Source organism: Lycorma delicatula, chromosome 7 (genome assembly GCF_047948215.1).
Source record: "Lycorma delicatula isolate Av1 chromosome 7, ASM4794821v1, whole genome shotgun sequence".
Lineage (NCBI taxonomy): Eukaryota > Metazoa > Arthropoda > Insecta > Hemiptera > Fulgoridae > Lycorma > Lycorma delicatula.
In genome coordinates this window covers 33,740,748-33,756,123 of record NC_134461.1, presented here as the reverse complement: position 1 = coordinate 33,756,123, position 15,376 = coordinate 33,740,748, and the positions used below count along the sequence as shown (strand labels likewise).

Sequence of the window (15,376 nt, the reverse complement as noted above, 5' to 3'; positions counted from 1 at the left end):
ATTAATTATTAAGTAATAGCCATATAATTAAATTATAACTAATAGCCATATTAATTATTAAGTAATAGCCATATAATTTAATTAACATAATTTATTAATTTTTATTTCAAACAATAAAATTATTTTTATTTGATTTTTCAAATGCATGAATTGTCATTTTACCACCTACTTTTTTTAATGATCTTTCTTTTAAAACCTCTGGACTATCGGTGGTATCATTTACATTAGTAATTATATGTAATAGCCATATAATTAAATTTTAATTAATAGTCATATTAATTATTAAATAAGAGCCATATAATTTAATTAACAAACTTATTTAATTTTTGTTTTAAGCAATAAAATTAGTTATAATTTTTTTCAGATGTATGAGTTGTCAATTTCCTATCTACTTTTTTAAATGATCTTGCTTTCAAAACATCTGGACTATCGGTAAGGTATCATTTACATTAGTAAATACATGTAATAGCCATATTATTAAACTATAATTAATAACCATATTAATTATTGGATAATAGCCATATAATTTTATTAACATAATTTTAAATTTTTGTTTCAAGCAATAACATTTTTTTTTTTTCAGATGTATGAGTTGTCGTTTTACTATCTACTTTTTTTATGATCTCGCTTTAGAAACCTCTGGACGATCGGTAAGGTATCATTTACATTACTAATTGCATGCAATAGCCATATAATTAATAATCGTAATAAATATTGGGTAATAGCCATATAATTTAAAACTTAACATAATTTATTAATTTTTATTTCAAGCAATAAAATTATTTTTATTTTTTTTTCAGGTGTATGAGATGTCATTTTACCATCTGCTTTTTTAAATGACCTTGCATTCAAAACCTCTGGACTATCGGTAAGATATCATTTACATTCGTAATTACATGTAATAGCCATATTAATTATAGGATAATAGACATAAAATTTAATTACCATAATTTATTAATTTTTTTTTCAAGCAATAAAATTATTTTTATTTAATTTTTCAGTTGTATGAGTTGTCATTTTACCATCTACTTTTTTAAATGATCTTGCTTTCAAAACCTCTGGACTATCGGTAAGGACTATCGGTCTGGACTATCATTTACATAAGAAATTACATGTAATAGCCATATAATTAAATTATAATTAATAGCCATATTAATTATTAAGTAATAGCTATATAATTTATTTAACATAATTTATTAATTTTTGTTACCGGCAATAACATTTAAAAAATTTTTTTTTCAGATGTATGAGTTGTCATTTTACTATCTACTTTTTTTAATGATCTTTCTTTTAAAACCTCTGGACTATCGGTAAGGTATCATTTACATTAGTACATGCATGCAATAGCCATATAATTAATAGCCGTAATAAATATTGGGTAATAGCCATATAATTTAATTAACATAATTTATTAATTTTTATTGCAAGCAATAAAATTATTCTTATTTTTTTTCAGATGTAAGAGTTGTCATTTTACCATTTACTTTTTTAAATGATCTTGCTTTCAAAACCTCTGGACTATCGGTAAGGTATCATTTACATAAGAAATTACATGTAATAGCCATATAATTAAATTATAATTAATAGCCATATTAATTATTAAGAATTAGCCATATAATTTAATTAACATAATTTATTAATTTTTGTTTCAAACAATAAAATTATTTTTATTTGATTTTTCAGATGCATGAATTGTCATTTTACCACCTACTTTTTTAAATGATCTTGCTTTTAAAACCTCTGGACTATCGGTAAGGTATCATTTACATTAGAAATTTCATGCAATAGCCATATATTTTAGTCATATTAAATATTGGGTAATAGCCATATAATTTAAAACTTAACATAATTTATTAATTTTTATTTCAAGCAATAAAATTATTTTTATTTTTTTTGAGGTGTATGAGATGTCATTTTACCATCTGCTTTTTTAAACGACCTTGCATTCAAAACCTCTGGACTATCGGTAAGATATCATTTACATTCGTAATTACATGTAATAGCCATATTAATTATAGGATAATAGCCATAAAATTTAATTACCATAATTTATTAATTTTTTTTTCAAGCAATAAAATTATTTTTATTTAATTTTTCAGTTGTATGAGTTGTCATTTTACCATCTACTTTTTTAAATGATCTTGCTTTCAAAACCTCTGGACTATCGGTAAGGTATCACTTACATAAGAAATTACATGTAATAGCCATATAATTAAATTATAATTAATAGCCATATTAATTATTAAGTAATAGCCATATAATTTATTTAACATAATTTATTAATTTTTGTTACCGGCAATAACATTTAAAAAATTTTTTTTTCAGATGTATGAGTTGTCATTTTACTATCTACTTTTTTAAATGATCTTGCTTTCGAAACCTCTGGACTATCGGTAAGGTATCATTTACATTAGTAATTGCATGCAATAGCCATATAATTAATAGCCATATTGGGTAATAACCACATAATTTATTTATATTTGATTCCGGCAATAACATTATTTAAATTTTTTTTTCAGATGTATGTGTTGTCATTTTATTGCTACTTTTTTAAATGATGTTGCTTTCAAAACATCTGGACTATCGGTAAGGTTTAATTTACATTAATAATTACATGTATTAGCCATATAATTAAATTATAAATAATAGCCATACAATAAAAATATAATTAATTACCAAATTATTTATTAGATATTAGCCATATAAATTAATTAACATAATTTATTAATTTTTGTTTCAAGCACTAAAATTAAATATAATTTTTTTTCAGATGTATGAGTTGTCATTTTACTATCTACTTTTTTAAATGATCTGGCTTTCAAAACCTCTGGACTATCGATAAGGTTTAACTTACATTAATAATTACATGCAATAGCCATATAATTAAATTATAAATAATAGCCATATAATTAAATTATAATTAATATCCAAATTATTTATTAGATATTAGCCATATAAATTAATTAACATAATTTATTAATTTATGTTTCAAGCAATAAAATTAATTATAATTTTTTTTCAGATGTATGAGTTGACATTTTACTATTTACTTTTTTAAATGATCTCGCTTTAGAAACCTCTGGACTATCGGTAAGGTATCATTTACATTACTAATTGCATGCAATAGCCATATAATTAATAATCGTAATAAATATTGGGTAATAGCCATATAATTTAAAACTTAACATAATTTATTAATTGTTATTTCAAGCAATAAAATTATTTTTATTTTTTTTTCAGATGTATGAGTTGTCATTTTACCATCTGCTTTTTTAAATGACCTTGCATTCAAAACCTCTGGACTATCGGTAAGATATCATTTACATTCGTAATTACATGTAATAGCCATATTAATTATTGGATAATAGCCATAAAATTTAATTACCATAATTTATTAATTTTTTTTTCAAGCAATAAAATTATTTTTATTTAATTTTTCAGATGTATGAGTTGTCATTTTACCATCTACTTTTTTAAATGATCTTGCTTTCAAAACCTCTGGACTATCGGTAAGGTATCATTTACATAAGAAATTACATGTAATAGCCATATAATTAAATTATAATTAATAGCCATATTAATTATTAAGTAATAGCCACAAAATTTATTTAACATAATTTATTAATTTTTGTTACCGGCAATAACATTTTTAAAATTTTTTTTTCAGATGTATGAGTTGTCATTTTACTATCTACTTTTTTAAATGATCTTGCTTTCGAAACCTCTGGACTATCGGTAAGGTATCATTTACATTAGTAATTGCATGCAATAGCGATATAATTAATAGCCAATATTGGGTAATAACCACATAATTTATTTATTTTTGATTCCGGCAATAACATTATTTAAAATTTTTTTTCAGATGTATGTGTTGTCATTTTATTGCTACTTTTTTAAATGATGTTGCTTCTAAACAACTGGACTATCGGTAACGTTTAATTTACATTAATAATTACATGTAATAGCCATATAATTAAATTATAATTAATATCCAAATTATTTATTAGATATTAGCCATATAAATTAATTAACATAATTTAATAATTTTTGTTTCAAGCAATAAAATTAATTATAATTTTTTTTCAGATGTATGAGTTGTCATTTTACTATCTACTTTTTTAAATGATCTTGCTTTCGAAACCTCTGGACTATCGGTAAGGTATCATTAGATTAGTAATTGCATGCAATAGCCATATAATTAATAGCCGTATTAAATATTGGGTAATAGCCATATAATTTAATAACATAATTTATTAATTTTTGTTTCTAGCAATAAAATTATTTTTATTTTTTTTTCAGATGTATGAGTTGTCATTTTACCATCTACTTTTTTAAATGATCTTGCTTTCAAAACCTCTGGACTATCGGTAAGGTATCATTTACATAAGAAATTACATGTAATAGCCATATAATTAAATTATAATTAATAGCCATATTAATTATTAAGTAATAGCCATATAATTTATTTAACATAATTTATTAATTTTTGTTACCGGCAATAACATTTAAAAATTTTTTTTTCAGATGTATGAGTTGCCATTTTACTATCTACTTTTTTATATGATCTAGCTTTCGAAACCTCTGGACTATCGGTAAGGTATCATTCACATTAGAAATTTCATGCAATAGCCATATATTTTAGTCATATTAAATATTGGGTAATAGCCATATAATTTAATAAACATAATTTATTTATTATTGTTACCCGCAATAACATTTTTTTAATTTTTTTTCAGATGTATGAGTTGTCATTTTATTATCTACTTTTTTAAATGATCTTGCTTTCAAAACCTCTGGACTATCGGTAAGGTTTAGTTTACATTAATAATTACATGTAATAGCCATATAATTAAATTATAAATAATAGCCACATAATTAAATTATAAATAATAGCCACATAATTAAATTATAAATAATATCCAAATTATTTATTAGATATTAGCCATATAAATTAATTAACATAATTTATTAATTTTTGTTTCAAGCAATAAAATTATTTTTATTTTTTTTTCAGATGTATGAGTTGTCATTTTACCATCTACTTTATTAAATGATCTTGCTTTCAAAACCTCTGGACTATCGGTGGTATCATTTACATTAGTAATTACATGTAATAGCCATATAATTAAATTTTAATTAATAGTCGAGCCATATAATTTAATTAACAAACTTATTTAATTTTTGTTTTAAGAAATAAAATTAATTATAATTTTTTTCAGATGTATGAGTTGTCATTTTCCTATCTACTTTTTTAAATGATCTTGCTTTCAAAACATCTGGACTATCGGTAAGATATCATTTACATTCATAATTACATGTAATAGCTATATTAATTATTGGATAATAGCCATAAAATTTAATTACCATAATTTATTAATTTTTTTTTCAAGCAATAAAATTATTTTTATTTAATTTTTCAGATGTATGAGTTGTCATTATACTATCTACTTTTTTAAATGATCTTGCTTTTAAAACTCTGGACTATCGGTAAAGTATCAATTACATTAGTAATTACATGCATTAGCCATATATTTAATAGCCATATTGGGTAATAACCACATAATTTATTAATTTTGGATTCCGGCAATAACATTATTTAAATTTTTTTTTCAGATGTATGAGTTGTCATTTTACTATCTACTTTTTTAAATGATCTTGGTTTCGAAACGTCTGGACTATCGGTAAGGTATCATTTACATTAGTAATTGCATGCAATAGCATCTGGACTATCGGTAAGATATCATTTACATTCATAATTACATGTAATAGCTATATTAATTATTGGATAATAGCCATAAAATTTAATTAACATAATTTATTAATTTTTGTTTCAAACAATAAAATTATTTTTATTTGATTTTTCAGATGTATGAATTTTCATTTTACCACCTACTTTTTTAAATGATCTTGCTTTTAAAACTTCTGGACAATCGGTAAGGTATCATATACATAAGTAATTGCATGCAATAGCCATATAATTAAATTATAATTAATAGCTATATTAAAAATTGGGTAATAGCTATATAATTTAATTAACATAATTTATTAAATTTTGTTTCCAGCAATAACATTATTTTAATTTTTTTTTCAGATGTATGAGTTGTCATTTTACTATCTACTTTTTTTAATGATCTTGCTTTTAAAACCTCTAGACTATCTGTAAGGTATCATTTACGTTAGAAATTGCATGCAATAGCCATATAATTTAGTCATATTAAATATTGGGTAATAGCCATATAATTTAATAAACATAATTTATTAATTTTTGTTACCGGCAATAACATTTAAAAAATTTTTTTTTCAGATGTATGAGTTGTCATTTTACTATCTACTTTTTTAAATGATCTTGGTTTCGAAACGTCTGGACTATCGGTAAGGTATCATTTACATTAGTAATTGCATGCAATAGCCATATAGTGCTTTTTCATCTCCTGTGCACACCATATACTAGCACATGGTCATGTTTTTCGAGTTTTTCCAATGTTTTATATTCCAAGACATATATAAACGTTGATAACCTATAATCTTAAGTGAGTTAAAAACAAAAAAATAATTCAGCATGAGGAGGGTTAATACACTGATGAAAAGCAAGCAGTGAATGTGTTAATGAGATTGTACAGACTGCTAGAGATCTGCTTGTACATTTCATGTTAAGTTATTGCGATGACTGTACAAATTAGTATATTTATTGTAGTATATTAATTATTGTACTTAGTATAGTAGTGCAGAAAATCAATATAATTACACAGTAAATATTCCTTAGAGTGTATTAATTGCCAACTACTCTTTCCCTGTGCAATACTACTACTGATAAGTTTAAATTTTAGTTATTATAACATTATTCTCTGAAGTTTCTGTATTTAATACTTTTAACAATGTGTGTTCATGGTACAATTAATTAATTCTCTTTATTTATATTAAAATCTGTCGATCTTGCAAAAAATACAAACAATAAAGTGAGAGCTAAATACTGGGTTAATTGAAAATGCAAAGCACGTTGACTTAAAGTAGAGAAAGAAAGCAAATGGTACATGAAAATCAACTGAATAGCTATAAATAGCAAGATTTTTGTTCTTGGCATTCATTAGCATTGGTGCATGTCTAATATTATTTTTATGCGCTGTTTTATTAGAAAATCACTATGCAAACATGTAGTTTAATCACATTATCAATTCTGCAAGTATCAAATGAATAAATGTGTTTGTAGCCTACATATTGTGTTATTGTCTGTAAACACTGAAAATAGCAACAAAAAAAAAATCACTGACGCACGGCAAACTTACAATAGATATTAGTGAATGAATTATTTTTCAGCTATTAATATTATTAATTACAATTATACGAAATGATTTTGCTAAATTATTTGTTCTTTCTGTTCGGCTTTTAAAGAGCATATCATCTCATCTTCCAATCCAGCAGCCTTCAAACAGATAGTTGCACACCTGGTCTCCTGCATGAGGTCCTGTGCCATCACGCTGAATTTTATTATACGTAATAATTTTTAATGTAAATAGTGAAAGAAGAGGAACAGGCACATAATTTTCAGGCTACATTATTTTTCCATAAATGTACTGCAGACCTGCTGTAAAAATTTCTGCTCTATCTCAGTTTTTATCACATAATGCATAATTTTGTTCACTAAATGATGTGAATCATTTCACATCATATTCTAAACTATGAATATTTCTACATCCAATATTCTAAACTTTTTTTTTACAGTAGAGATGTTTTGGGCAAATTTATACCAAATTTCATTCTAATATCTCAATCATTACTAAAATATACATTTTTATTGAAAAACCACAAAATTGAGTAATGGAAAATGAACCAAGATAGGAAATTTGCCTATGTAGAATTTTTTTTGTTTATTTTGTTTTGAATCAGTTCATCAAGTTTTACAAGCATCTTTCAAAAGAAACTATAATTTCTAGTCAAATTTTTATTTGTGTTCTAGAGTATAAGTTATCTCTTCTTTTTTTATTATATTTTATGATCCAAAAATCTCAACCTACATGTTGTTTTTATAAAACAATAATAATAACTAACACTTGTTTCTCTAAGATAATCAGCATCATGAGGATCTTGTGGATCACCAGTTGATCTTTTTTGAGTTGTAATCATTTTTGTACCTGTCACACCCAATAATTCTGGTTGGAAAAGGCTAAGAGGTGCAATTAGGCATTCGTCTGCCATCTGAAAAAATAAATGAAAAATATACAATAAAAATGACTAACAATAAATGATTTTAAAAATGTTCTTTTTTGTAATATCAATTATGGTAACTATTAGAATTCAGTGTATGGTATCTTTAAATTATTTAAAAAAATTTATATGAGGAAGTTTAACGAAACTTTTGTACAAGTTTCTTAATGTGAATAATGTCTCGATTTCAGTGACATAGTGGTAGCTTGTTTGCCTTTAATCTGAGGTCCCAGGTTAGAATCCTAGTCAGGCACGGTATTTTTCATACACTACAAAATCTTAATTTCATATTCTCACAATAAAAGCTTTGAGTTTATGTGGTGAACTAATAAAAAAAAGTGTCCATTAATCCAAAGCCCACTGGGCTGGTCTAGTTTTATTAGCTGATTTTTGAAGTTGAAGGTTCTGAGGTTTTAATGCCACTAAAAGTTAGTTGTTTTTACATGGATTTGAATACTAGACAGAGGATATCTGTGTACTTTGGTGGTTGGGGTTCAATTAACGTGACATCTCAGTAATGATTGACCTGAGTCTGTACAAGACTCCACCTCATTTGCATTTATCCTCATCTCATTGGGCTGTGGGAGGGATGCTTATTGCTCAATAGTGAACAGATTGCAATGTACACATTAGGAAAATTAATAAATTAATTAATCCGTGTTCATATTACTCACTTCAAAGTAATCCTCATTAAATAAAATACTTTTCAGTGTTTTTGCAGTTATGCACTTTACAGTTAGCCTTCAATTTACTTAGGAATATTTGTACAGAGTGTTAGAATATAACTTTTTAATTTTTGTTCATTCTTCGGAAAAGAAAAGAGTTGCTGGGCTCATTTGGAAAAAAAGTGACCGAGATATTTTTTGTAAAAAATTCCATATTTTGATAAAAAGATTTAATACAATTGAATTGGCACATTATGTTATTAAATTTTCATTAATTACCCTTTCTTTTCCACTGATAGCTTCATGAATCTGGTACAAAATGTCCAAATAGTATTCTTTGTTGACTGTAGGTAGAAAAAAATTCATGGGACACAATATTACAAAAGTGAAGAAAACAAAAAGAACCCTTCTCTAATATTTGAACTAAACATGCTTTTTACTGACCTTGGTTCATAGAGATGATTGGCTTCCAGTTCGTATCTTTGTATCCACAATAAAAACTGATTATGCTGCTAGAAACAATGCTGAATCTTATTTCTGAGCAAACTTTACCACTACTCATTCACACTCAAAATATTAGTAAAAATTATATGAACCATACAAGATATCAACCTCTTTACCAACCGTCACAAATCTTTCTTAAGTTGATTTTAACTTGATAAATACAAAACTACATAATTGACTGGGTGCCAGATCTAAACAGTGCAAAAAATTTACACATTAAGACAGATATCAAGAGTTGGTAACATCCTAACAAAAAATCTACTGTAAAAAATTAAAAACATACAAACTTTGTATATTTACAAGTACGGATATGGAGATGTCACTATAAAAATTTGTAATTTGAAAAAATCTCTATCATTGGTAAAAGTTATGTAGTAGATGTGTTAAAACATTATCTAAAGTGTTTTAACTACAGAAGATTGACTGACTGATCGACGATGCGACATCGTACTACGCAGGTTCAACTTCTGATTTCGTTGAGGAATTCTTTGGTAATCGTATTATCGGTCGAGGCTTGTGGCCACCAAGATCTCCAGATTTGACTGCGGCGGATTTTTTTCTATGGGGTTACCTCAAAGAAAAATCCTACAGCAACAAACCACGAACACTTGAAAGTCAATATTGAACAAGCTGTATTAAATATCCAGCCACAAACTTTGAAAAAAAGTTGCAAGAAACGCTGTAAAAATAATTTAAGCTTGTATTCAAGAAGATGGCGGCCACTTCCAACATTTACTCTAAATGTAAGGTAATGGATGGTAATAATAAAAATGACATTTACATTTATACATGCCTTTTTATTATTTCAATACCTACCAATATAAGGTTGGGTTGCGTTTTTTATATGGGACACCCTGTATAAAAGTGCTGTTTTCTTCTATTATTCTATTGACTGTCATTTGTAATCTTACATTGAGAACTTGTTACAAACACCACATTTTGAAGATGTTTGGTCTTGCCTTTTCTGCCTTCGGCTGTGTCAAAGTTTCACGGTATATGTAGCAATATTCGAGACCAATTTTTTTTTTAAAGCTTTTTTTGCTATGACTGATATAAACTTAAGACAACAATCAAATTTTCTTCTGCGGCCTGAATGATCCGAGAGCATACATCTTTCTTACACTTTCCATCTGATAAAATGAGATTACCCAAGTATCTTAATTGCCTTAGTCGGATCAATCTTTCTATCTCTCTAAATATAATATGCTAAGGAATGATTTTGCGCCATTTATAAGATATCAATTAACACAAACACCCATAAATGTGGTATAGCTAATTTACACCCCCCCCCTCCAAACAATAGGTGTGCATCAAACACACATGGATGAAAAAGAAAGTGAAAAAGTGTTGAAAGTGCAAAAAGATTAGTTAAAATTCAAATTTGTTTCACTGGCTCATTGATATGTCCAATCACCACCATCTGGTTGTGATACAACCAAAAGCAGTATTAGTATTTTGTAGCAGCTGTATTTTCATGTTTTCTAATATTTAGTTTCTTTTTGTAACATTTCAATCATTGTATATGTGCATATTTCAAACATTTTAAAGCTGTGGTTTTCATACTAACTAATGTTTATGAATGTGCCTACAAACGTACTAATATTTTGTAGCATCTGTATTTTTTATGATTTCTTAAGTTCTGTATAGTTTGTTATTGTAACATTTTAATCATTATACTCACTTTCCTCTATTTAGAATAAATTATTACTGTAGTTGACACGGTTTGTTTTTAATTTTATACCAATTTTTATATAATTTTATACCAATCACTCACATCAAACTGCCGATCTCTGTGGCAGAATGGTGGCATCTCAACCTTTCATCTGGAGATCCTGGGTTTGAATCCCAGTCAAGCATGGCATTATGAAAATGCTACAAAATTCCATTTCCAAGTTTCACACATGTGTGGAGATATCATTAACAAAAAAACTCAAAAGTTACTTAAACTAAACATAGGCAATCAGTAAAATTTTTGCACAGGTTTGCTTGTAATTACATATTAGCATAATACAACCCTGTTTTCTACCTAAATCATGTTACAAAAGATCTTCACAATGTGAAACACAATATTTCCACTGTGAAGTGAATAACCCAAAGATAAATTTATTAAATACATATAAAACAAGTCATAAGAAATTGAAAAAGAAAAATTTTCAATGTATTTATTCCACACAATCAGATTGATCACAATATTAAGACTAAATTTCATACATAAATTATTATATATAACCTTTCACAACATGAAATTTTGTGCATGCTGCTAATAATAAATAAATAACAATAATAAATTATTATCAAATAAAAAACTACCTCATATATTATTATCAATTATTGTTAATTTATTAGACAAGACATCTCAAAATCAATTTCTATATTATTACCATTATTACAATTACATTAACTACACATATTTTTTTTCCTTTTTAAATATAATTATAACAGCTTTTCCTCTAAATAAACAACAAATTAATTTTAAAACATTTATTAATACGTTTAAATCTATAAATGTATAGTATATTACAAAGAAATAATAAATATGATTCACATCTCAGGATGACATCACACTGGTAATACTAATTAATGATAATATTATACAATGACTCAATAACTACAATACTAATTTAATAATAATACACTTTATAGCATTATCATCTGTTTAATCATCATTTTTATTATTATTATTATTATTTTGCTCCTCAATAATACATTTTGTAACCTAAATTAAAGTAGCATTTTTTTGGTGTTTTTTTAGTAAATATTTTTAAACTTATAATAAACTCATTCAATAAGAAAATAATTTTTTTGACTATAAAAAAAATAAAAATATAAAAAACAAGACATATTTTAAAATCAAATTGAATAATTGTTTGGTACGTAGTATTAACCAGAAAAATACATTATATAATACATTTAATGTTCAAATGGACAATAATGGTTAAAAATGAATTGTATAAAGAAACTATTTTTTTTTTTTAAACAACCTGCAATGTCTCGCATCCATTTTTACAAATAATCAGCTTCTCATGCCAAACTTACAGTCAACGATGAATTGTTTTCCCCACTGCCTTCTTCAATGAGCTGAATATAATGTAGCACATTACCAAGCCAACACCATCATAATACAAAAGTTAATAAATACTCTAATCACAAGAATTAGCTGTATAATGAAAATCAATGCTCCCTCAAAAAAAGCAACAGACTATTGTTGGTTCAATCACAAGTTACTTTATGTCCATCAACCATTAAAAAAACTCTGATAGAGAGGATAAATCAACAAATTAATGTATCCCTTCCTCTGATTAATTATCAGTAATACTACTCAATACAGTAATACACTACTCAATAGGGAAAAAGTATAGATACTTTAATTTTAATCATCATTCTAATTTTTAGAAATATTGTAATATATAATATATTTTTATATTAAAAAAAAAAATAAAAATAAAAAAAATATTTATATTAAAAAAAAAAGAAAAAATATATAATATATTTTTAAATTTTTGAGAAAATTGTAATATGCATAAAATAAATAACCTACCACAACAGAATACCTAAAAAGAAATTTAGGCCTTGGAATCATAATAATCATGAAATTTTACATTATATAAAAAGGTTTTTCTTTAACATTAATTGAACTGATCAAATAAAAATAAAAAAACTGCTAATGAAGTCATGATTTTAGAAAGAATTCTTAAATTTTAGATGATTTAGGCAATTATGAAAAAAACAAAATATTTTTATTATTTACTCAAAGAAAATCCTTTTGGTAATAATTTGATATAACATACTTCTTATATAATGAAATTACTGTGATATAAGTAGTAATACAATCAAATATTGGTAAGTTTAGCTTCTTACATATACTAGTGCTGCCTACCACATCAACTGATAGGCCATAATTTAAGGTGTTAATAAAATCACACTTGGTTACTGTTTAAATATTATAAAGGCAGATGACAAGTAAAAAAAATCTTCATTTTTTATTTTTTCCAAATGTAAAAAATCAAGAAAATCAAATCAAAACATAAAACATTTTTTATATAAACTGAATTCTATATTAGAACTGATCATTTTTATGAATAAAATATTTAATAATTAATTAATAAAATGTGTTGTTTTTTTTTACATAACGAAACCCCGTTGTAATTCACAAATCAGCGATAGAAGATTGAAATATAACTATCTTTTCAGTTTCCAATCATCTTGTAGACTAATTAATTCTTAATCATGATTTACGATACAATAGTAAAAAAATAAAAATGAGAGATAAATGTATCTGAAATTAATTATTGATTAATGGCAGTGCTTTTATATAATTAAATAAAAAGTGGAATATAATACAACTGAATAATTAATTACATAGTTACAAAATTATTATAAATGAGGAGCTCTACAAATACAATTACATCACAATTGCTTTATTAAAAAAAAGAAAAAAAGTAATATACATATATTTATATAGCATTGGTTCAATAAATTATTTAATTCTTAAAGGCAGAATTACCCGCATTAGATGATATATATGTAAATATATAATATTAATAATTACATAACTCAATTTTTAATAAATAATAATACAATAGAACACATAAATAGGACAGAATAGAATTTTGACAGTAAATTTTTTCAAAAATACTGTGAACTATTCATAATACAGATTATAGAATAATAGATTATTATTTTTTTTTTTTTTTAGATTATTAATATAAAGAAATAAAAATAAAATTTATTACTAAAATAAAATAATAGATCTATGTTATATTAATTTTTAGTTGTAATTTAATATTTCAGATTTTTATAAGAAATAAAATAAATTAACCAAAAAAATTTTAAAAAAAATTTAATAATTTGCTGGATTAAAAATGTATTTTTCATTTTTTTTAATATATTAATTACACATGCACACATATTTTCTAAGTTTATGTTGTACAGTATGGGTAGATCCAGAAATTTCCATAAGAAGTGCAACAAATTATACTTTATTTATTGTTGTTTATCAATTATATTAAAACTTTTTCTTATAATTCTTGCTAGTCACTTTCATAGTAATAACTATTTCATCAAGTAAGAGTCAGAAGTTACCAAGTCAGTAACATAAAATTATTAAAAAACCCTATCTTTTTTTTAAAATTAATCTAATACAACTAATGACGATAGGTAGACAGGTAAAAACATTAATCTACAACTGCATGATAGTTGTAATGTATCATGTAAATTTAAAAATTTAAGAAAATATATTATACTTTGAAAACATTTTTTTATTATTACTACTTTGCTTGATAAAGTAAAAATTTAAATGAATTGTTTATGTATTTGAAACAATATCATTAAAATATATGTCAATGCAGAAAAAACCTACCTTATTGAGAGCAGAGGTTTTTAATTTTAAATGGCTGATATACTGAAGGCAATTATCAATTTAAAAAATCTTTCTAAATAGTTTAAATGATAAATAACATAAACATACTCAAACAATAATTTTTTTTGTTCTTAACCAGTTATGATACATTGAAATTATAGTACTTGGAATATATAGTTTTCCATAATTTCCAAATACTTTTTCAACTAAATTGACATGAATTGTCAATACTGCAGAAAACATAATTTTAAATTATATAAAAAATTGTTCCATTAATGTAAGTTAACTCTTCGAAGACAAATTTTTTATTTAGCGATGCATGATATATGAAAATTATAAATTCAAAATTAATCAGGTCAGCACCATCAATTATAAAAAAATTTATTCATAAACAAAAAATGAATGTTTTAAATATGTAACTCAATAAAAAAACTGAGTTAAAGAGAGTATAAATTGGTTAATACAGTATTTAAATTTAATATTTTACTGAGTTTTCTACAGTTCATAGATATTCCATTTATATATATTTCTTTTCATAAAAAACTTGTGTGTGTGTGTATATGTATATATATACACACACACATAAAAGTTTTTAATATATATATTGATTTTTTCATTTTCTAAATGAAATAAAAACAATTTCATT

At 24.6% G+C, this 15,376-nt stretch overlaps 1 protein-coding gene across 1 annotated transcript in view; it reads right to left on the bottom strand.

The window, feature by feature from the left end:
* Positions 1-7,956: 7,956 nt before the first annotated feature.
* Positions 7,957-15,376, bottom strand: part of RSG7 (Regulator of G-protein signaling 7) — a 72,290-nt gene continuing 64,870 nt past the window's right edge. Inside the window, exon 13 of the mRNA XM_075371378.1 lies at positions 7,957-8,193. Within this exon, the coding sequence (XP_075227493.1) occupies positions 7,981-8,193 (213 nt within the window). The 3' untranslated portion in view covers positions 7,957-7,980. The remainder of the gene's footprint in view (positions 8,194-15,376) is intronic.